This window comes from Xyrauchen texanus, chromosome 10 (assembly GCF_025860055.1).
Source record: "Xyrauchen texanus isolate HMW12.3.18 chromosome 10, RBS_HiC_50CHRs, whole genome shotgun sequence".
NCBI lineage: Eukaryota > Metazoa > Chordata > Actinopteri > Cypriniformes > Catostomidae > Xyrauchen > Xyrauchen texanus.
The window spans coordinates 33,825,002-33,850,703 of record NC_068285.1 but is presented as its reverse complement, the minus strand read 5'-3'; the positions used below and the strand labels follow the sequence as shown (position 1 = coordinate 33,850,703).

Below are 25,702 nucleotides of genomic sequence, written 5' to 3'. Positions count from 1 at the left end.
TATCCGTTTGCCGTTTCTTTTCTTTCTGAGATACTGATTTTGGGGTTTTTCATTAGTTGTCAGTTATAATCATCAAAATTAAAAGGAATGAACACTTGAAATATATCAGTCGGTGTGAATGAATGTATACATTATCCAAGTTTCACTTTTTGAATGGAATTACTGAAATAAATCAACTTTTTGATGATATTCTAATTATATGACCAGCACCTGTAAGCCTGCAGCAATGCTTAACTAGTGAAGATATAGCCTGGTCAACCTGGATTGTAGGTAGTGATTAATACTAATCTAAATTATAAAATGTCTCTAAAATGGTTCGACTGTCTTGTAAATTTGCCCCTGTATTTTTGTAGCATGTTGCTTGTTAATTAAGTTAATGCAATGTATTGCCTGCAGAGTTGATAATGAGGTAATTAGAATTTACCAATTAATTATGTAACTGGCTATATTAGAGCCCAAGTGTTCACTTTTATTTAACAGACCAAAGAAGACAAGGAACACTTCCTTTGCAGTTAAAATCAAGCTTCAGAATCCATTTTCATGAGATCGTAAATTTTCATGAGATCGTAAAGTGAGCTGAGCAGCACAGCTGCCACAGATCGAGAAGGAGGAGAGGACCTGGGCATTGTGTGACACACATACACACATACACACACACACATACACACACACTTACATGTATATGCTGTCCCAGGCACACAGTGCTCTGCATCATGCAATTATCCAAGTGCTGGAACAAAACAGCTAATTTTCCATTCTAAATTTTGCACTAAGTAGCTGAACCCCACAGCGGGCCATACAGCAGACCATCCACCGCACATGAATGTGGTGAATTAAAGGCGCTGGAAATCCCTGTGATGTCTAAAATGAACTGCTAATCAACCGTAACATGCATGCACACACAGGCTGGCCTTAGATGGATTAAACTGGCTTCCATCCCAGTTCTAGTTAATAACCAGGGCCTGGTCATCAGTATATTGGTCACCTGGTTTAAGGACAAACACACCTGATGCTCTGGCTATTCAATATCAAGGATTGCTGTGCCTGAAATTCTTTTTGCTTGGACCTATGAGCCAATATACAGATACTGTCAGGTTGTGCACCATTCAGAAATAAATTGAGAATGCCCTTTAAATTCCATTTCAGTTCCTGAATTTGAATTGAGTTAGCAAACACGATATAAAATTGTAATTCAAGATTAAATTATAAGAAGTAGAAAGTAGAATCAAAAGGGAATGAAATTGAAAGAAATTCATATAACTACTGTAAGTGGCCATTAATTAAATTTTTACCATGGACCATTCATTTCCCATAACACAGTAATTTATTTACACCAAATTATATATATATATATATATATATATATATATATATATATATATATATATATATATACATATAGATAGATAGATAGATAGATAGATAGATAGATATAAAATTATTATAAATTGGGGTTGTTTTATTCCAGACTGCACTTGTAACAGCAGAGCGTTAAGTAAGCAGTATTTGGGGAATTTGGAACTCAGACAACGGTAGCACCCTCTTATCCTAAAGAAAAACATACATGAACAAATATAACATTTTTATGCATGGCATACCACATAAGGCATACCACATAATTCAACCAAAAATATATAAATCAGAAAGAAATATGCACTCACTCTTAACATTTTTCTGTTCTAATTAACTCTGAACACTACACACATCTGGCTATTTAAGCACTCACAGTATTGAATAAACACGCTAGTGCCACTTTAGAAATTAAACAAATGAAACTTACTGTTCATCATCACACAGGCACAGGTACACACTGACACACAGCATTTGATGAACCCCTCTCTATCTAAACTTCCTTTAACATTTTGAAAAACATGAAGCTACAGGAACATTATTATTTCATTAATTTCATAAAGCTCCTATACCCATTCTCCTTAGCTGTTCCTTCATCTCTTCCCTTTCTTGTGAATATCTCCTGCATGACATAAAGATGTGATTAACTGTCTCCTCCTCCTGACATTCATCACATAAACCTGTAGAAGGTTCTCCTATGATATGTAGTTTTATTTAGCTTCAATTACCTATTCTTAGTCTACTTATGATAACTTGTTCTTTCCTTTTATTTCCCCTCTCTCTAACCATACCTACATTAGTCTCCCCTTCTTTTCATGATCCCACTGATGTTGCCATTTTTCCATTATCTTTTTCCATACTAGATTCTTCCCTTCTGACTTTGATAACTTAATTTTGACATCAACATGCCTCATTTGCCAATCTATCAGCTTTCTCATTTCCCTGTATTACCACATGTGCTGGGACCCACATGAATGTAATATTTCTCCCTTGTCTGCGTATTCTTGAGTTTGTAAACAAAATTTCATACAATAATTCTTGATGATTTCGAGTTATTCCATACTTAATATTAAAATGTTGTTATCCCTGGTCTGTTCAATCCATTCTAATGCTATTAATATAGCATATGATTCACCTGTATATACATTTAAGCTGTCAGATGTTCTTTTGTTGACTCCCATTTCATATCTAGTGACAAATACCACAGATCCTGTTGCCTCCGTTTGTAGATCCTTTGACCCATATATTTCAATGCTGTCTTTGTACTTATAATGCTTGTATTTATAATATTCACTAGTTATATCTATACTTCTACTTCTTATAATTTTTAAAAGCTCTTTAAAAGATCAACCTTCGGGTTGTCCAGTAACCAAATTGGTTTATCAGGCCACACCACAGCCTCAGCAAATTCTTGTCATACACTTCCATTTCCTTTGCTTTTAAATCACTTGTCCATCCAAAACTTTCATTCTTTCTCTTCTCCTTCTCCCAAAATTTCTGTAATACCTTTTTCATTGGATGGTTAGCTCCATGTCCCCTTAGATTGAGCCAATAGTTGGTTGTCAATTGCCTTCATCGTAACCACGAAGGCATTTCACCTGCTTCAACCTGAAGTGCACATTCTGGGGAAGTTCTGATTGCCCCTAAGCATATTCTTAAAGCATGTGTTTGCACAATGTCGAATTCGACTATATATTTCAAAGTTGTAATATTTGCTCCCCAATCTAACCCATCGTCTGCATATAATGACCTCCCCATATCCACTGGAAAGTTTAAGTAAAGATCATTAATCATTATGGAGAATAAAGTTGGACTAATTACACTCCCTTGTGGAGTTCCGTTTTCTACATTATATTGCCTTATACAGATATATCTGACCCTATCTTCACCTGTATATTCCTTCCATTTAAGAAATCCATGATCCAGTTGAACATTTTCTTCCAACTCCCATCAAGTGTAATTTAAATAGAAGTCCCTCTTTCCATAACATATCATATGCCTTCTCCACTTCAAAGGACACAGCTATTACTGTTTCTTTATTTATTTGAGCTTTCCTTATTTCCTCTTCCAAATGTATCACAGGATACATTGTGTTTCTTCCTTTTCTAAACCCACTTTGACATCCAGCCATTATATTTCTACTCTCTAAGAAATACATTAGTCATTCATTTATCATGCGTTCCATTATTTTACATATATGTGATGTTAATGCTATTGGCCTATAGTTCCCAGGTCTACTTGCATGTTTTCCAGGCTTCCTTATTGGAATAATTACTGCTTCTTTCCAGCTTTTTTGGCATTTTTCCCTCCTCCCACACTCTATTATACAACATCAATAATTTCTCCTGACTTTCTGGACTTAAATGTTTTAACATACTGTAACATATTTCATATTTTCCCTGGCAGTTTTCCCTGTCCTGTTCAAGACTCTTTGCAGTTCTTACATGCTAAAAGGGACATCTTGTTCCCCATCACCATTATTTTTCTACATAACGCATCCTCATTCTCTACTTTTGTTCCTTCTTTACCTCTTCTTCCTTCTTCTGATAAGTTATTAGAGCTGTTTATCTTAAAGGCTTTTTGCATCATCTCTACCTTTTCCTTATTTGTTACTGCAGTTTCATTTTCTTCAATCATAACTGGATAGCTCCATTCTCTCCTATCATGCCCCATCTTTTTAATCAGAATTAGAATCAGAATCAGCTTTATTGCCGAGTATGCTTACACATACAAGGAATTTATCTTGGTGACAGGAGCAAGACATAGATAATAGATGCAAATTGAAGGGGATCAAGAAAGGGTCCAGTGATGTCCTTCAGGTGGGCCAACAGCAGTCTCTCAAATTACTTCATGACCACAGACATCAGGGCAATAGGTCTGTAGTCATTAAGTCCTGTGATTTTTGGTTTCTTAGGGACAGGGATAATAATTGAGCATTTTAAGCAGTATGGGACTTCACACAGCCCCAGTGATCTATTGAAGATCTGTGAAGATGTTGGCTGCTTCTTTCCAGATGAGGGCCAGTTGGTTAACACAGGATCAGAGGCATGCTGGTGAGATGCCATCCGGGCCTGAAGCCTTCCTTGTCTTTTGCTTCCAAAAGACATGGCACACATCATCTTCGCAGATCTTGAGTGCAGATTGAGTAGCAGGAGGGGGGTTGCAGGAGGTGTTGGTGTTTGTGTGTAGTGAAGGTCAGGGTGGATGTGGGGTGTGAGATTGGGCCTTTCAAAAACACATTCAAGTCAGCCAGTCGTTGGTCCCCTACAGTGTTGGGGGTAGGTGTCCTGTAGTTACTAAGTTGTTTTAGGCCACTCCACACTGATGCAGGGTCGTTAGCTGAAAATATGTTTTTCAGATTCTCAGAGTAGCTTCTTTTATCCACTCTGATTTCCTTATTCAGTGTGTTCCTGGCCTGATTATACAAGACTCTATCCTCACCCCTGTAAGCATCCTCTTTGGAATTACAAAGCTGTCTGAGTCTTCCTGTAAACCATGGTTTATCATTGTTTAATGATAAAAATGTCTTAGTAGGATGCACATGTCCTCACAGAAACTGATATATGATGTAAAAGTATCTGTGAGCTCGTCCAGGTCTGTAGCTGCAGCTTCAAAAACACTCCAATCAGTGCAGTCAAAGTAGGCTTGTAGTTCCCGCTCTGCATCATTGGTCCAACACTTTATAGTCCTTACAACTGGCTTAGCTGATTTTAATTTCTACTTGTAGGTCAGAATAAGATGAACCAGAGAGTGATCAGAGAGTCTGAAAGCAGCATGTGGGACAGAGCGATATGCATCCTTTATTGATGTGTAGCAGTGATCCAGTATGTTCCTGTCTCTGGTGGGGCATGTAATGTACTGTTTGTATATGGGCAGTTCACGTGTGAGATTTGCTTTGTTAAAATCCCCAAGAATAATAATAACTGAGTCCGGATATTGTTATTCGTTGTCTGTGATTTGATAAGCCAGCTGTTACAGCGCTATGTTCCCAGACGCGTTTGGTGCGATGTAAACACACACCAAATAAATACCCCATACCTCATATAATCATATCCCATATTACATCAATCTGAGTTGTGTTTCCAATTGAATAACAATATGTTTTCCAGAATGTCCTTTTTGTTTGTCTTTGTAAAGGTATTCAATGGAAAGGAGGAGTCCAGAACCGGCCTGACGCACCCCCCCCCCACCCCTTTCCCTGGGGGAGGGCGTGCTTTAAGCCTGGTCTGCCGGCAGGTCATCCCCATCTACCTGGATGAGGGAGGGGACAAGGGGAGGGAAACGGAAATAATAAAAATGGGGGGTTACTTCCTGTAACAGTGCAGTAACCACCACCACCCCCCCAAAAAAAAAACACTAAAATGTAAACGAGAGGGAAAAGGCCAACACAGAGTGGCAGTGTGAGAGAGAGAGAGAGAGAGGAGAGATACACCGTCGCATGGTCCTCGATCACTTCTCCACCCTCTCCATCGCTCCAGGCGGTCGAGGAGTCCAGTTCCCACTCGCCTCGCGGACAGGGGCCGTTCACCGTGTCCAGGCGGTCGGTCTACTCCCTCACCCGGTGGATGGCAGCAGCGCTCCCCTGGGTGAACGGCAGTGTCGAGGACTCTGCGACGGGCATCCCTCCTCCTTCCCGGGTTTCCGGACCAGTGTAACATAGTTCAATGAAAAGGAGGAGCCGAGAACCGGCTTGGTAATATAAATAATATGTTAATGAATAACTTAAACCAAAATACAAACACACACATCTCTCCCGCACAATCCTCCGCAGTTGGGGTGTGTATAATCACGACCCAGCCCCGCCCTCCGCCCTGCCACAGTCTTATTGTCCTCCTTCTGCCTGAGCTTGCTTATATTGAATCATGTATTGAAAATTAAGTGTTCTTTTAAATATGCTAAATGCTTTATTCCTGTTTTTTAATACTTCCTTACATTTGTCATCCCACCATGGTACTACATTGTTTTCAATTCTTCCTTTACACTTGGGTATGGACTGTCTAATGTTTAAATGTTAATTTCAACCTTGATTTGTTTTAAATATCTACAAATTTCCTGCTGAAATTTTCCCCAGTCTGCTTTCCTAAGATTCCATTTCTTGATTATGTTCTCTGTCTTCCATGCTACCTCTATATTTATTTTACACCACAGTGGATAATGATCGCCTATTGTTCCTTCTTGATACACTGACTTGATTAATTTCCTATACCTAATACTTGGTACGGTATTCCTTTCTTTGTAAATGTAGTACATCCTCCTCCTCCTCCCTCACTTCTATCATGTCTTCCTGCCACATAATCATATAAAACTAAATCCAATTGAGATTTTAACCAAGTCTTTTGAATGCAAACAATCTCTGGTTTTCCTCCCCTACTAGCTATAAATTGTTTAAAATCTTGCCCATTTTAGCTATCAAACTTCTCGCATTCTACTGCAAGATTAGCATTATTAGTACTATCACCGTACACATAATATCTCCTGAGTTGCTTGTATCGAAGTTCTTCATTTACTTCCACTTCAAACCTATCATGTCCAAACATTGTTCTGCCTCTTTCACAATCACCTGAATCCTTTCTGTTTTTGATTTAAATTCATACGTTGCATTTATTACACCTGCAATGGAAGTGACTTCTCAGTCCATGTGTCTCAATCCTTATCTGTCTGTTCATTTATTTCCCTATGCTCTTTATTAACTTTTCCCTCCTTATTCCGATTTTCCTGACCAGCCATCCTAACTGCTTCAGCATAGACACCTTTTATTTTACCCTAATCTGCTGCACCTCCACCTGTTTTTTAAGTGCATCACATCCTCAGTAAGATACACTGTGATTTCCTCCGCAATCCCAGCACTTTGGTTTCGTTCCCTCACCACACTTCCCATAATCATGTTCCCCTCCACATCTGGCACACCTTCTCTTCCCTTTGCACATTTTGGCTCTATGTCCAAACTCTTTACAGTTATAACATCTCATTTGTTTCACTACATACTCTCTTACATTATGCCTTCAAAATCCAAAATATACCTCATTAGGTATCTCTTTTTTCCTCAAATTCAATCAATACAGACTCTGTCTCCTTTTTCTCTATTCCTTTTGTCATTCTTTTTACACTTTTTACTGTACCATTTTTCACTCTCAGGTTTTCCATTATTTCTCTACTATTAACATTTGTTGTGACCATTAAACATTTTTCCCCAACTTTTACAACCTTTTGGACCTTAACTCTTCCAACATTTGTCATCTTTCTACCCTTCTCAATTTTATCTTCATTATTACATCTTGTGTATTTCACTTCCCCTATCTGTCCTCTGATTATTTTTGTTAATTTAATCGGGTCTACTTTCTTAATTCCTCCTTCTCCTTCATATCTAACAACTATATTCAGTCCTTCCTTCCTTCTTTTTTCCCCCTCTTGACCTCCTTCACTTTCCAATTCTCCTATGCTAGATGCCTCTTTTTTCTTTCTTTTCCAATTTTTCCCTTTCTTTCCCTTCCCCACGCTTTCCCATTCAATTACCCTCCTCTCATCTTTCATATTACAAACCATGCTATTACTCTCACTATCCATCTCTTTCCCAGCCATTTTCCCCTAGGTTTGCAAGGAACTTTGTGATATAATCGTTCCGGACCTATACGGGCCTTCGGTCAATAATACCACTCCAAGTTCCCCACAATACCCAAATGTAACTATATTCACAATACCTTTAATTCACCGTCCTTATTCTTCCCTATTCAGTCGATCTGGTTTAGTTCCGCCAGCAGTCACAGCAACAACACCATTTGTTTATCGCGTGCTTAAACTGTTGCATCAGGTTACTCAATCAGAGAAACTTTTTTCACACCAGAACCGCACACCTCACGACACTCCTAGGCAGAACGGTAACTCACATTCCTGTTTCTTAAAGGGCCAGCATAACATTTTATCACTAGATGAGAAGGACATCTGTGCACACCATATGGACTATACACTTAATTAATGGCTTTAACCTGTTGATACGCACCCCCTTTTTGAGCACAAATTATGAAAATGGCATACCTGAACTTATGTATTTTTTGAACCCTTTGGAGTAAGGACACAGTTGTAGAATCTTTTGAAAGAAGACACTTTGGGCTTTATTCACAAGTTTCAGAATTCATATACAGTATGTTGTTTTTTTTTAAAGTTAAAGAAGCTGACGTTTATAGTAATTGAAATATTTTGTGCGGAACATGTTTTTATAATCTAAAAAACTATAATAAAAGTGCCAAGACAACCCAGAAATACAATATCTCAAAGCCACAGAAACTTTTAAAAAAAAGTTACGTTTCAAATTTGAAGACGATCTAACAAAAAATTAGGTTCGTGCAAGCTTTTTTCTCTAAAAATCGCTGCCAGTATCAATATTTCTCAGATGTATCACTTTTATGGACAAAAAGTGTTAATGGATGTTTTTCAATGAACGCTTGACATGAACAATTGACCCAAGTGTGGCGAATTGGATTCATCAAATCAAAAGAAATCAGCCAAGACAACCACAATGAGGACAAAAAAATAGGAAAACCACAAGTCTGGTTCATCCTTGGGAGTAATTTCCAAATGCCTTAAGGTAACACGTTCATCAGTACAAACAATAGTACGGAACTATAAACACCATGGACCACGCAGCCATCATACCCCTAACCACGCATTCTGTCTCCTTGAAATTAACGTAATTTGGTGCGAAAAGTGCAAATCAATCCCAGAATAACAGCAAAGGACCTGGTGAAGATGCTGGAGGAAACAATAAGACAAGTATCTATATCCACAGAAAAATGTGTCCTATATCGACATAACCTGAAAGGCTGCTCAGCAAGGAAGAAGCCACTGCTCCAAAACCGCCATAAAAAAGTCAGACTACAGTTAGTAAGTGCACATGGGGACAAATATATTACTTTCTGGAGAAAAGTCCTCTTTTCTAATGAAATAAAAATTGAGCTGTTTGGCTAAGGGGTATGGAAATTTCGGACATCAACTATATATACATATATATATATATATATATATATATATATATATATATATATATATATATATATATATATATATATATATATATATATATAAGTATATGCTGTGTTTATGCAAAGATCAAAAAATTATTTATGACATGATGCAAAGTGAGACCCCTAAAATTGAATTGCAATATGGATTGCCGTGAACCAGAGGCATAGATTTGGGGGTTGCAGCATGAGGCATTTACATGATTCCATTAATTATTGTATGAATAAAAATATGTGTGTGGGGGGGGTGGTGGTACTTGTTTTGATTATTAGAGGCTCTAATATTAATATTGTACAAGTTATTGTTATAAAACGTATATATTATTAGTTATCTGAAAAAAAATGTAGTGGATATTTTGTTGTGGCAAAAAATTTAAATGATATTTCTTTTGACCGTATTGAACATTAGAGAGAGTTTAGAGAAATATGTAGAATCAGCTAAGAAAAAATAAATTATTCTACAGCTTACAATTCAACATCCTTTGGGGCGCAGACAATTCAATTTAAATTTCCAATCATGAACTGAAAAGGGGCCATTTCTTTATTACTGAATTTCGCCCAAGCCTGAAGTGCTGTCGACATTTTGAACAGTGAAATAATTTGTTTACATCTGTGGGTAGTGGGAACTATAACAATTGTATATTTGGCTAAATGTAAAAGCAGATTCTGTTTCTTGCCTCTCCTGTCGGGTCTGTTCAGCTGTGGTCTCCATGGCACACTCCAGAGAGCTCTGCAGAGACTGAAGCTGACTGGCGGTCTCCTTCAGGAGGAAGCGTGTCACAAACTGTTCCAAATGTGTGGACTCTTGGTACTCCTGCAGACAAAGGGAGAGATTTCGTTGTCACTGATGATAAGCTCACATTGCTCCAGAACTGGGTTTTGATTCTACAGTGGTGGCCCTAAAAATGTATTGGATCCTGAATGAGTTACTACTGTCTAAACCAAGCCAAAACTATAAATATAACTACTTCAACCAGAAAATTTCACTCTAAGAAAGAAAGTTACAAAGCTCTTTGCAGGTACATGCAATTATAGCATGGAGTGCATTCAAACAATTTAATCATCACATCTTTCATTCAAAGTGATCTGTCAGATCAAAAATAACTACCAATTTTAACTGCCAATTTTGGTTGAGACTTGTTTCACACTTGGAGTCCCAAAGGCAGAGCTACATGGGTGTTATTTGTGGGACGTGCGGTTATTCAGCGTTAGGAATCAACAGCCGCCTGTATAATTATGTTGTAAGCCAAAGGAGCCATTTTCTGTCATTAACAAAAGCTATTATTAAAGCAGAAAACATCCCTCAGCAAACAGGACAATATTTCTTTAGAGCATCCAGTAACAAAACAGGTGTTCCGCTTCTATAACATGATCAAGATGTTGACAGTCACAAGAAATCCCTCTTTTACATGCATCAGTAAGATCAGAAGACATTCACAGACACTGAGCATATACATATATATAGCAGAGGTACAAACCTGGTTAGGTGGCTTTTGGAATAAGGCCGACCTTTACAAGGAACCAAACCATGAGTCATTTGATACATGAGATATTTGTATTGCTTTTCCCTAAAAAACAGACTATCTTAATTCATTATCTAATACATACAGTACATGCATATACAGTTTAAGGGAGCAGGGCTAGCTGTCACAAGGCAAAATTCTAATAACTATGATTTTGAGAGAAAAGGTCAAATATGCTTGTTTTTTCTAGTAGAGGTTTTGTGTGTTGGTTTGAAACACCCAGTACAAAGACTTCTTAATTTAGCAAATTTGTTTTGGTGAATTCTGTCCTCAAAACTAAAAATCAAACATATTGTTTCTGCTATAGCTCTTGGGTAAACAAATTAACACAATAAAACCACACTGGCATACATTCAGGCAAGCAACAACTATACTGTATAATTAAGGTAGATTTGAACCGACACGTTTATATGTGCTCTCAGGACAAGGGGATACATAATAATTGTAAATTTGGGACAATACAGTTGAATTCAGAAGTTTACATACACCATAGCCAAATACATTTAAACTCAGTGTAACAATTATGGAAAGGACGAAGCAGGTGCAGGCTTGACAAAACACGTAGACATTTATTGTTGCACTATTCCGTTGCACACAATAAGGCCGTTTTTCAGTAGTATGCAAAGGTTTGCTTTTCAGCAACACCACACTAACACGCAGATACACACAGACAGCTTCATGCATCTCTCTCATCTGCCGCTGTCTCCTCTCCTCAAATACTCCTTCCGACCCTTACTGGAACGCGAGACTGGTGTGGCACAGAGGTGGAGCTCATTCACTACTTATCTTCCCGGCCTCGCTCTGCCCGGACACTCCTTGGCCCTACCCTGCACACCACACTCACTTTTTCACAACTCCTGACGTTTAATCATAAAAAAAATTCCCTGTCTTAGGTCAGTTAGGATCACTACTTTATTTTAAGAATGTGAAATGTCAGAATAATAGTAGAGATAATTATTTCTTTCAGCTTTTATTTCTTTCATCACATTCCCAGTGGGTAAGAAGTTTACATACACTTTGTTGGTATTTGGTAGCATTTCCTTTAAATTGTTTAAGTTGAGTCAAACATTTTGGATAGCCTTCCACAAGCTTCTCATAATAAGTTGCTGGAAATTTGGCCCATTCCTCCAAACAGAACCGGTGTAACTGAGCCCGGTTTATAGGCCACCTTGCTCTCATGCTCTTTTTCATTTCTGCCCAAAAATGCTCTATCGGATTGAGGTCAGGGCTTTGTGATGGCCACTCCAATACCTTGACTTTGTTGTCCATAAGCCATTTTGCTACAACTTTGGAGGTATGATTGGGGTCATTATCCATTTGGAAGGCCCATTTGTAACCAAGCTTTAAATTCCTGGCTGATGTCTTGAGATGTTGCTTCAATATATCCATATAAGTTTCCTTCCTCATGATGCCATCTATTTTGTGAATGCACCCCCACAACATGATGCTGCCAACCCCATGCTTTACAGTTGGGATGGTGTTATTCGGCTTGCAAGCCTCACCCTTTTTTCCTCCAAACAGAACAATGGTCATTATGGCCAAACAGTTCAATTTAGTTTTATGAGACCAGAGGACATTTCTCCAAAAATTAAGATCTATGTACCCATGTGCACTTGCAAAAATCTGTCTTTTTATGGTGGTTTAGAAGCAGTGGCTTCTTCATTGCTGAGCAGCCTTTCAGGTAATATAGGACTTGTTTCACTATGGATATAGCTACTTGTCTAAATGTTTTCTCCAGCATCTTCACAAGGTCCTTGGCTGTTGTTCTGAGATTGATTTGCACTTCTTGCACCAAACTACGTTCATAGGAGACAGAATGCGTCTCCTTCCTGAGTGGTATGTTGGCTGCATGGTCCCATGGTGATTACACTTGCATACTGTTGTTTGTACAGATGAATGTGGTACCTTCAGGCTTTGGAAATTACTCCTAAGGATTAACCAGACTTGTGGAGGTCCACAATTTTTTTCCTGAGGTCTTGGCTGATTTCTTTTGCTTTTCCTATGATGTCAAGCAAAGAGGCACTAAGTTTGAAGGTATGCCTTAAAATACATCCACAAGAACACCTCCAATTCAGTACACCTCCTATCAGAAGCTAACTGGCTAAATTGTCTAAAGGCTTGACATACATTTCTGGAACTTTCCAAGCTGCTTAAAGGCACAGTTATCGTAGTGTATGTTAACTTCTAATCACTGGAATTGTGATATGGTCAATTAAAAGTGAAACAATCTGTCTGTAAACAATTGTTGGAAAAATTGCTTGTGTCATGCACAAAGTAGATGCCCCCCTCCCCCTAACAGTTGGAAGAGTGGGATTCTCCACATGAAAGGTGGTAAGCAAGGTCAGATCCAGGATGTCATCATGGGTAACCCACATGTCTCCTCAGGACCATACCCTTCCCAGTCCACCAGGTCCTCAAGATGTTCTCTCCAACATTGGGAGTCTAGGATGGCTCGAACCTCATAAACTGAACCATCCTCCAGGAGAAGAGACTGAGGGTGTTTCTCAGTAGCACCGGGCTCTGGAGAAAGAGACAGAGAAGGATATTGAGGTTTGAGGAGGGAGACATGGAAGGTAGGTTTAATTCTGTAGTGAGGGGGCAGTTGTAATCAGTATGTGACTGCATTTACTTGGTGGAGTATACAGAAGTGAATGGACCAATGTATCTGGGAATTAGCTTTCGACAGGGCAGCCAGAGCCTGATATCCCGGGTGGAGAGCCAGACCTTCTGCCCAAGATGGTAGGAAGGTGTCTCAGATCTTGTTGCTTTGGCCTGACTCTTCAGGTGCCAGGCTGCCCGTTGGAGATGAACATGAGCTGCGTCCCAGACCCTCTCACTCTCCTCGAACCAGTGGAACCAGTCTCCTGACTATGGAAACAGGGGAGGTTGGAAGCCGAGCATGCACTGGAACGGGGTGAGTCCGGTGGCTGTTTGACAAAGGGAGTTCTGGGCGTACTAATCTCAGGGTAGGAACAGGTTCCAGCTGTCCTGGTGGTTGCGGCAGTATGTCCGCAGGAATCGGCCAATCTCTTGGATCTTCTGCTCTGTCTGCCCATTAGACTGAGTATGATATCCAGAGGTTAAACTTACTGACACACCCAGGAGGGAAAAGGACCTCAATACCCGCAACATGAATTGTGGACCACGGTCAGACACGATGTCTTCTGGGAGGCCGTAGTTCCGGAAGACATGATGGAATAAAGCTTCTGCAGTTTCCAGTGCTGTGGGGAGGCCCTTCATGGGACCTAGACAACATGCCTTGGAGAATATATACAGGTGAAAGAATATGATGTTGGTAAGTCAGTTATAAAATCCACCCCCAAGTGTGACCATGGGCACTGAGGAACGAGCAGAGGAAGGAGCATACCAGATGGAAAATAGTGTGGTGATTTCGAGATAGCACATTCAGGGCAGCCTTGGATGTATCACTGTACTTCATTGGGACATACGGGGCCACCAGTATCGATTTTGGAGAGGCAATAGGGTTCGATGGTAGCCAGGATGACCAGAGCCCAGGGAGGAGTGGACAAAAGTGATGAGGGAGGACCAAAGGCTTGAGGGGATGTATTTTCGTCACTCGGGGTATCACAGCAGAGCTGGTTCTTCATGGGTGGCCTCTTCGGTTTGGTCATCCAGGGCCCTCTGGATAGGACTGATGATCAATCCAGGAGGTAGAAAGGACTCAGGTGTTCCTGTGGGAGGTTCCACAGCGTGTAGTCGGGATAAAGCATCTGCCATGGTGTTTTTGGACCCTGGACAATAAGAGACAGAGGTCCCTCCAGCCAGTGGTGCCACTCCTCTAGTGCCAGCTTGATGGCGAGCAGCTCCCGGTTGCCAATGTCATAGTTCTGCACTGCCAGGATTAGCGTTCGCGTGAAGAAGGAACATGGGTGAAGTTTGGGAGCATCCCCCTGCCACTGGGATAGTACAGCTCCAATGCCTGAGGTGGAGGTGTCAATTTCCACAACAAATGATCTCTCCGGGTCGGGATGAACTAAGATGGGAGCTGCCGTAAAAGCTTCCTTAAGGTGTTGAAAAGCCTCTGAGGTGGGTTGGTTCCAGGGACTTGGGCTTGGATTTGAGAAGAGATGTTAAGGGTGCAGGCATGAAAGTGTAATTACGTATGAAGCGTCGGTAAAAGTTTGCAAAATTGGGAATCTCTGTAGCTCCTTTATTGTGGTGGGTTTGGGCCAGAAGTGAACTGCACTAACCGAGGAACTGAATTGTTGGTCGATGAAATTCACACTTTTCCAATTTGGCATGACCCGGTATTTATAGTGGCCTGTTGGGTCACGAAGGCTGTCGTGTCATATAGGGCACAGTAGTTGATGCATGGCCGCAATCCTCCTTCCTTTTTGACCACCAAGAAGCTGGAAGCGGCAGGGGAAGTGGAAGGATGGATGTAACCTTGTTAAAGCACCTGATCGACCATACTCGATGGCCTTCTGTTCCGGAAGTGAGAGTGGATAGATCCGTCCCCTGGGCAATGGTGCTCCTGGTATCAGGTCAATGGCACAGTTCCATGGTCGATGAGGTGGTAAGGTGGCTGCTCATTTTGGACTGAAGACATCTTGGTATGCACAATATTCCTAAGGCACGTCTATCTGAAGCTCACTTGCAGGAATCTCTATAGAAGTGGCACAGACAGGCATGGGAGTGTGGGGACCAACAGGACAGGGAAGTCGTATGCATCCTTGGAAACATTCCACCCCACGCCAATACTTCTCCGGTAGTCCAAGAGAGCTGCGGGGAGTATTGTTGTAACCATAGATACCCCAGAATGATATAGGTATATTTATTGATATTGGAATGATATATTTATTTGTTGAAGAGAATGGGTGAGAGGTGAAACAAACAGGTGAGGTAATCCAAAAACTGGTATGGCACGAACAGCAGGTGAATAAACTTCAAACAGGTATTTTGACAATGAACAGATGATCAGAACACTCACAACAGTCTTTTAGCCTCTGTAGGAAAAATTGCAACACAGAGGATTAGAATATGTCGCTGGGGAATACACAGAGGATGAAATACGCAGTAAACTCGGAAACAGGAAACAAAAGACAAGGTAAGTATTTCGAGAGGTAAGTATAGAAGTGCTAGGGAGTCTGTAGTCTTTGTGAGAACATTGATGAGAACAGACAGTGACTGAGAGTGTAAGAAGGGTATATAAGCAGTCCATGATTGGCATTCTGATGATCTGTAGGTGCGGGTAATTAAAACTCAAGGGAGAGTAAGCGCAGTGCCGGCAGAGAGGGAGAGGGAGAGCCTGGTGGATCAGTGACAATATATAATGTATTATATTATTTGTTGGAAAAAACAATGGTTTGATATTTTTGTATTTTACTATTTACATTTTGCTGGTTTAAGAATTGTTTTGTGTTTCACAATTGTTTCATAATTGTTTCAATTAAAAGCTTAAAAAGTCTGTTTAATGGCAGGTTCCATTGTGACTACTGCTCTTAGGGCATTTTGTCACAAAAAGTCAACGTGTGTTCATTGAACTGTATCTTTTTTTCCTGGGGAATTGTGGTGGAAATGTTCAATTGTTTTTTTTTCCCAAGACATTAAGATATGTGTAAATTTGTAAAAAAGACATTGTAAAAATGTGTGGCAAGTTCTTCTGTTTACACAACCACAAGCCAATTACATAACAATGCAGCAAGAGCACTGTACCGCAGTGTTTTGCTGACACAGGCATTGGACTAACCATAATTCACAACTATGTTAATAAAATTAATCATATTGCTTGCTGCAATTATTCATGCACATTTGATTTTTTTCTGTATGTGGACTAAGAAAAATATGAAGTATTTTTAATATGGAAGATATACACTCACCTAAAGGATTATTAGGAACACCATACTAATACTGTGTTTGACCCCCTTTCGCCTTCAGAACTGCCTTAATTCTACGTGGCATTGATTCAACAAGGTGCTGAAAGCATTCTTTAGAAATGTTGGCCCATATTGATAGCATAGCATCTTGCAGTTGATGGAGATTTGTGGGATGCACATCCAGGGCACGAAGCTCCGTTCCACCACATCCCAAAGATGCTCTATTGGGTTGAGATCTGGTGACTGTGGGGGCCATTTTAGTACAGTGAACTCATTGTCATGTTCAAGAAACCAATTTGAAATGATTCGAGCTTTGTGACATGGTGCATTATCCTGCTGGAAGTAGCCATCAGAGGATGGGTACATGGTGGCCATAAAGGGATGGACATTGTCAGAAACAATGCTCAGGTAGGCCATGGCATTTAAACGATGCCTAATTGGCACTAAGGGGCCTAAAGTGTGCAAAGAAAACATCCCCCACACAATTACACCACCACCACCAGCCTGCACAGTGGTAACAAGGCATGATGGATCCATGTTCTCATTCTGTTTACGCCAAATTCTGACTCTACCATCTGAATGTCTCAACAGAAATCGAGACTCATCAGACCAGGCAACATTTTTCCAGTCTTCAACTGTCCAATTTTGGTGAGCTCTTGCAAATTGTAGCCTCTTTTTCCTATTTGTAGTGGAGATGAGTGGTACTCGGTGGGGTCTTCTGCTGTTGTAGTCCATCCGCCTCAAGGTTGTGCGTGTTGTGGCTTCACAAATGCTTTGCTGCATACCTCGGTTGTAGCGAGTGGTTATTTCAGGCAAAGTTGCTCTTCTATCAGCTTGAATCAGTCGGCCCATTCTCCTCTGACCTCTAGCATCAACAAGGCATTTTCAGCCCACAGGACTGCCGCATACTAGATGTTTTTCCCTTTTCACACCATTCTTTGTAAACCCTAGAAATGGTTGTGCGTGAAAATCCCAGTAACTGAGCAGATTGTGAAATACTCAGACCGGCCAGTCTGGCACCAACAACCATGCCACACTCAAAATTGCTTAAATCACCTTTCTTTCCCATTCTGACATTCAGTTTGGAGTTCAGGAGATTGTCTTGACCAGGACCACACCCCTAAATGCATTGAAGCAACTGCCATGTGATTGGTTGATTAGATAATTGCATTAATGAGAAATTTAACAGGTGTTCCTAATAATCCTTTAGGTGAGTGTATTTCACAATTAATATCCTAATTTAAGACAAAACATACATACAAAACCACTGCAAGAGAAAACACGCATTTGTTTTCTAGTTCACTTGGACATACAATTTTGAGTTTTTCAGAAGAAAATAGATACATCAATACACCTCTTTGATTGTTTCCAGCCACAAGATATAATAAAAGATTAAAGCTCATGAAATATGAGTGAAGCTTGTAAACTGACTAAATGAGGCACTGACATGATGTGAGCAAATGTTGAAAAGATGTGTCACCCTCTTTAAAAAATGTCTGAAAAGGAATGATGTTTCTGTTCCTATTTGCAAAACTAAAGCAATTGCTGTTTTTAATACTTGGATTGGTAATCTGTCATGTTTCCACCTGCAAACTAAAGGCAAGAGAAATTGGCTGGATGATACCAGTCCAGCGCCCACGTATGACATGTTCACAATATGTGTTTGCTCTTGTAGAGACCACACACATCACAACAGCTGGTTTGCCCACCCACTCATAGTGCTATGCAAAACACACAACACTTAATAAGTCTTAATAAGTCTTAATAAGTAAAACTTACCACCCTAACTTAAAACCTTACCCTATACTAACCAATATTGTCTGAAAAGATAAATGAGAAGCTCTAAATTACTCGCAAAGTGGCAAGCATCTTTTGACATCACACAGCGAGTCGGGGAAGTCGATTATGAGGTTAAACGAATGGATAGTGGCAAATTTACCACCTCAACCACTTAAAACCGTGGAGGGAGGCGGCCCCTTTGTCTTTGGCAACAATTGTTCCGGAGTCCAATTGAAGTGTCACTGTCACTTGCAGAGACCACCTCTCACCATTGCAAGTCATGGACCTGACCCGGTTGCAAAGAGAATTCTCCGACGTGCTCCCGCCCCTTCCCAGTCGTACAAACCTCATAGAACACCATATCAAAACAACCCCAAGGGTACTGGTATGCAGTCATCCCTTCCGATAACCCGAGCACAAAACAAAAATGGCTTGGGAAGAATTAAAGGACATGCTCGATATGGGAGTAATAGAAGAATCCCACAGTGACAGGGCCATCCCCGTGGTGCTGGCTCTGAAGAGCAAAAGTTTGTTCCGGCTCTATGTGGATTATAGAAAGGTCAACGCTGTGTCTAAATTTGACACATATCCAATGCCTCGTATTGATGATCTGCTTGATCAGTTGGGCGTGGCTCATTTTATTTGACACTGGATTTGAAAAAGGAATATTGGCAGATCCCCTTAACACCAATATCCCTTGAGAAAATGGCCTTCTCCTCACCACTTGGCTTACACCAATTCATGACCCTTCAGTTCAGTTTGTTTGGGGCCCCAGCTACGATCTGAGGGTGGTTCGGAGGTCAATGCGGGGAGCGGGACTTATGAAAAACCCCAAGAAGTGCACAATTGGATGGGTGGAGGTACAGTATATGGAGTTCCACTTGGGCCAAGGAGAGGTGCATCTCCAAATTGATAGGACTGCAATGATTGCAGCCTGCCTGAGACCTAAGACCAAAAAGGAGTTCAGACAGTTCACGGGGCTGCCAGGCTATTATAGAAGGTTTGTGCCTAATTATTCGGACATCAACAGACCACTGACTGATCTCACAAGCAAGGGAGCCCCTGACCCAGTCCAGTGGACAGAGGCATGCCAACAGGCTTTTATGCAGGAGAAGCTGCACTTTGTAGTGACACTGAGATACATGCTCCTGATTTTTCTCTCCCTTTTGTTTTACAGGCTGACATGTCAGACAGAGGGTAGGGAGCCGTGTTGTCCCAGCGGGTCAACGGGGATGAGCACCTGGTGCTGTACATCAGCCGGAAGCGTGTGAATTGAGAGCAAGATCGGGAGATGAGAACGATAAGGAACATCATCTGTCAATGACTGTCTTTAACAGCTGTTTTACATTGTCGTGAGACTGGAGACGGGGTTAAAAGCAAGCCAGATGCCAGTAGAGGGGAAAGAATGCCCTGTACCCCCACCCCCCTGCTGAGCCAGTGTGACTGTTAAGCTGAAAAGCTATTTATTGTTTGAGTGTGAAAATAAAACTTCCTCCTTGTCAAAACGTATAGAACCCTGTTACTGTTTTGTTTTTCAAATCATGCATTAAAGTAAAAAAATGTGATATCATAACATAGCGGAGGAAGTGAATCATACATTTTTATCAAGTCATAATCAGCAATTGCACAATTGTTGTAGCATTTCTAGCATTAATTTCACCTGGAAACTGCAGCAAAACATAGAAAGCAGCACATGCAAGTTAGTTTGCAAACTGAAAGTTTGCAGTAACGTTCATTCTATGTGACCAGGTTGCAGCAATGTTATCAGAAAATGCTAACAAAAGATGTTTTTATTGTTTGCCAATCTTCCTCAATAGAGTGCAACATAGTGTCTAGGATAGCAACTGTCTGGTCATTTATTTTCACTGTTTCCACTGATACAATATAGAGTATATATATATATATTATTTTCATTGCCTGTTTTTATACCCAGAAATGTGTTTTTGTACTATTTTAAATATAGTGACTGCTTGATCACATAGATTTAGTGCTGGAAATCAGTGGTTCTAAACTGGTGAGTCATGGCCAAAAATTTGATTGCAGAACCAACGCTAATTGCAAATAACAATATAATCATGCATAGTCAGGACAGCAAAATAAATACGCTTATCATCTTAAAAGGCAGAAGAAAACACTTTTTTGTGATTCCAATGTATTTCAAACTGTGGATCAAACTCTACAGCATAACTTGATAGAAGCAAGACAATTTCCAGATGCATGAAGAGAATTAAAATAAAATATGACCAGGCTACATTAATTATGGGTTAAAACAAGCAAAACATGGTTTGAGTTGTATTAATAAAAAATTATATTAATAATTATGTTAATAAATTACCATTGAAATATTAAGAAATATATAAATATTTGACCATTTGAGAACCACTGCTTGAAATAATGATGTATAAAGTATATGCATGAAAAAGTGGATATATAAATATTTTATTTTAAGCTTTAAAATTCAAATAAAGTCTATTCTCCCCTTCACTTTCCATCTTGATGTTCAATATATGATTGAATTGGTCATGCCTCTACATTAAATGTGTGTTATTGCTTATGATCTTTGAACATATTGCATAGTGTCAAATCAAAATTAAATTGTAGCTGATCGAAAACAGCATCTGTTAAAGTAAATATTTAAACAAAATTTAGCAATATGATCCGCTCTCTCATTGGCAGGTCTGAAAATTGTTGCAATCCAAGCATACAGCACTCTAAAAAATAACTCTTTGGCTAAACTTGATGGACAATGGTTCCACATGTTTAAAATGGGTTTTCTTAAAGGGCACTGTGACAGGGCGGAGGGCGGGGCCGGGTCGTGATTATACACAGAGGGGATAAAGGCCTCCGAGAGGGATAAAGGCTGATTGCGGACGGTGGTGCAAAGAGAGAGAGATCGTTTACGGACATGTGTGTTTGAGTTTGCCTTTTGTTTAAGATAATCATTAAAATATTGTTTATATCGCCAGGCCGGTTCTCGCCTCCTCCTTTCCATTGAACTGCGTTACACTGGTTCTGAAATCTGGGAAGGAGGAGGGATACGCCATAGAGTTCTCGCCACTACCGTCCACCCCAACGGAGCAGCTGCGCCGTCCGCGAGGGGAGAAGGGGCTCCTAACTGACTGCCTGGAATGGTCAGGGCCGCTACCAGGGGCGGAGGAGTCCACTACCGGCCGCCGAAACGTGGCGGGGTCTGAGGCCGACCACGAGCGGGGAGGGGCTCGCTGCCGACTGCCTGAAGTGGGAGAACCGCTGCCAGGGGCGGAGGAGACCCCTTCTGTTCCCCAAGAATGCGGCAGGGCATTCCATCCGCCAGGGGCTGGAGGACTGCCTCTGATCCGCCCGGCTGTTGTCCGTTAGTGGGTGGAGGAGTGGCCGAGGAACAAGCTACGGCGTATCCGAGAACTGGCGAGTAAGTGTTTTTTTTTTTATCTCTCTCTCCTCTCTGATCCCCATTTGCCTTTTCCCTCTCGTTTAAATTGTACAGTGTTTTTTTAGGGTTACTACACTGTTACAGGAAGTACCCCCCCCCCCATTTTTTATATTTCTGTTTCCCTCCCCTTGTCCCCTCCCTCATCCAGGTAGATGGGGATGACCTGCCGTCAGACAGGGCTTAGGGCACGCCCTCCCCCAGGGAAAGAGGGGGGGGTGTACGTCATGCTGGGGGCTCCCCTGCCTGAGAGAACGAGGGAGGAATGTGACAGGGCGGAGGGTGGGGCCGGGTCATGATTATACACACCCGGTCCCTTATCAGACTAATTAATCCTCCTAGAGGGATAAAGGGCGATTGCGGACAGTGGTGCTGAGAACCCGGGTTTGGAGGAGAACGCTGCTATGGAGTCTTCACCACTGGCTGAAGTCTTCAAAGCCCTCACCAACATCCAGCAGGCCAACACCATGCCCTCTTAGAGGTTCACTGGGAGCAAGAACAACGGTTCCAAACCCTGCTCCAGGCACAAGTGGAGGACCGGCATGCGCTGCAGAGCCTGATCGGCAGGGAGGGGGCTGGCGCTGCGACCTCCTCGGAGCCCGTCCCACAGCTGGCCCTTGCAAAAATGGGGTCAAGCGAAAATCTGGAGGCCTTCCTCGACCTGTTTGAGTAAACTGCAGAGGTATGGAGGTGGAGCACCTCAAAAAGGCCATCCAGCAATGGGTCGGTCAGACCCCGGAACAGAGTCGGCAGCTATTCCGCTCATTGAGCTTCGGGAAGGACGGCCGCCCGTTCGCTTTTGCGCAGCAGCTCTGTGACACCTGTCGGAAAATGGCTGTTGGTGGGGGGAACCCGCGACGTCGTAGAAGTGGTCGACATGGTGGTACTGGAGCAGTTCGTCTCCCAACTTCCCCGAGGCATGTCTGAGTGGGTCCAGTACCACCGCCCGGCGTCGTTGGATGGAGCCATCCAGCTGGTAGAGGACTACATGGTGGCATTCCCAGGAGGAGGCAAGAACCGGCCTGGCAATATAAACAATATTTTAATGATTAAATTAAACAAAAAAACAAACAAACACACATGACAGACATGTCCGTAAACGATCTCTCTCTCTTCGCACCACCATCCGCAATAGGTCTTTATCCCTCTAGGAGGCTTAATTAGCCTGATAAGGGACCGGGTGTGTATAATCACGACCCGGCCCCACCCTCCGCCCTGTCACAGGCACCAATTATGCCCCTTATCAAAAGATGTCATTTAAATCTTTGGTGTCCCCAGAATGTGTCTGTGAAGTTTCAGCTCAAAATACCCTACAGGTAATTTATTATACCATGTTGATAAAATAAAAACAAGCTGTTTGTGTGTGTGTGTGTGTGTGTGTGTGTGTGTGTGTGTGTGTGTGTGTGTGTGTGTGTGTGTGTGTGTGTGTGTATTTATCACTTTGTGGGGACCAAATGTCCCCATAAGGATAGTAAAACCCGAACTGTTTGACCTTGTGGGGACATTTTGTCGGTCCCCATGAGGAAAACAGCTTATAAATCATACTAAATTATGTTTTTTGAAAATGTAAAAATGCAGAAAGTTTTCTGTGAGGTTTAGGTTTAGGGGTAGGGTTAGGTTTAGGGGATAGAATATAAAGTTTGTACAGTATAAAAACCATTATGTCTATGGAAAGTCCCCATAAAACATGAAAACACAACATGTGTGTGTGTGTGTGTGTGTGTGTATGTCTTTAATTGCAAATGAGTTGCTGCGCCCCGCCCCGTATCCAGAATAGGGCAGAGTTTTGACATCTCTGCTTCGGATAACTAGACATAATAAGCAATATGACTGAAAGCTGAATCAACTCAGTTAATTTAAGTTCCCTTTTGCAATATGAATATGGAAGGATTGCATAAAACTGACAATGGTGAAATGGTGAAAACAAAATATTATTATCTCACTGACAATATTGTTCTGGCAAACAGATCCTCACAGGTTTGTTAAATAAAAACATCACTCCTAAGATTTTACACTAAATATATTATTATTTGGCATGAAAATAAATAAAGCTTCAAAATGAAAAAAATAATGGGGAATATGTGTTGGTAAATAGACTAAAAAATGTTAACCTAAAAGTAAGCCGAAGAAAACGTCCATATTATTCCACACACAAAAAAAATCCCCTTGAGCTCATTAATCAGGTTTCTACTTTCTCTGTCCGCCTCACTAATCAAGACGGCATAATGAAATGACAGAGCACTGCCCTTCATACAGGCGACTCTATTTCTCAGATGCTCACATGCATTAAGAGGCATGTCTGCTGGGCCTGGAAACAGTGCTTGGCTAATTCAGCAGTAGACAGGCTAGGTTAAATAGCTCTGTGGGAACCGAAGCACGCAGCTTGTACCTGTGCATTCCTCTAATGGTCAATGTGGATTGTGCTGATAACCACTGACAATACTACACAACTAAATGAGAACAGCCAATCACACAATAAATATGTGAGCAGATCATTGAGAGTTCAGCGTGGGTTTAACATCCTAACAACAGTACCCTATATTAACATCTCTTGGTTTTTTAGCTGAGTTTTACATGCAAACTACTTCGAAAATAATAATAACTATGGTGCAATAAGTTAGCAGATTTAAATGCATATTGTGTAATGTTTTCTGATGCTAAAGGGATAGTTCACGCAAAAATACAAATTCTCAACATTTACTCACCCTCATGTCATCCCAAATATAAATGACTTTCTTTTTTCCGCAGAACAAAAATGACGATTTTAAGTAGAATATTTCAGAATATATTAAGTGAATAGTGGCTGAACTCATAAGGTCCCTAAAGCACATTAAGGCAGCATAAAAGTAAACCATATGGCATATATTATCCTATACAGATTCATATTTAAGTCCTTTTTTACTATAAATCTCCACCTTTGACCAGCTTATTAAAAGTTAATAAAAAAGAATTAAAATAAAAAGAGATCTAAAATCCACTAGTTATTTTTTAAAATGGCTTCCATCGTCCGTCTCTAGAGCCGTCTCTGGAGTCTCTGCGCATTTCGGGAGTGTTATTTCGATCGCGTTCTCCACTTGCTAGCGCTGTCTGTTTTTATTTCAATATAATGTATTTAAATTTATTTTTTTATTAGTACAATTGCTTTTTTTTAACTGTAGTAATGTGAAATAAAAATTACAAAATTAAAAGTCATGACATAATTTGCATTTGTGACATCTGCATAAGATGTTTCACAAAAGCGTTTGTCTTAAGATGGTCATTTATATCTTCAGCTTTAGTGTGTCAATAGGAAATATAAATGTTAGATTCCCAAACATTAGTTTTGCAAATAGAAAAGATTAGAATAGAAGAACAGGGAACCCTGCAACAGATGGCATGGCCCCCACAGAGCCCCCACTGAACATCATGTCAGTCTGAGATTACATATAGAGACAGAAGCCATTGAGTAGATAGAAGAACTGTGAATTCTCCAAGAAGTTTGGAACATCTTATCTTAATTTGTGTTCAGCAGAAGAAAGAAAGTCATACACATCTGTGATGGCATGAGGGTGAGTAAATGATGAGAGAATTTTCCATTTTGGGTTTTCAATTATCCCTTTAACCCAAAACAATTAAGATAGTGGCCCATGATGTAGTAGCTGCATTGTTGTGCCTCAGTTCCACTTTGATAGTGATAGTTTACTCAGAATTGGTGTCCAAGTCCGATTTGCTTTTTAGACTAAGTTGACCAGATTTCTGAAATGAAAAATGGGTACATTTCTAGTGTAGTGG

The 25,702-nt window shown here is 40.7% G+C and overlaps 1 protein-coding gene across 2 annotated transcripts in view; it reads right to left on the bottom strand.

Annotated features, from left to right (window-relative positions):
• The window catches only part of LOC127651069 (N-terminal EF-hand calcium-binding protein 1-like), a 73,130-nt gene that overhangs the window by 27,718 nt on the left and 19,710 nt on the right, over positions 1-25,702 (bottom strand). For both annotated transcript variants that reach the window (XM_052136775.1, XM_052136776.1), the window contains exon 6: positions 10,043-10,179. In XM_052136775.1, the coding sequence (XP_051992735.1) occupies positions 10,043-10,179 (137 nt within the window). The remainder of the gene's footprint in view (positions 1-10,042; positions 10,180-25,702) is intronic.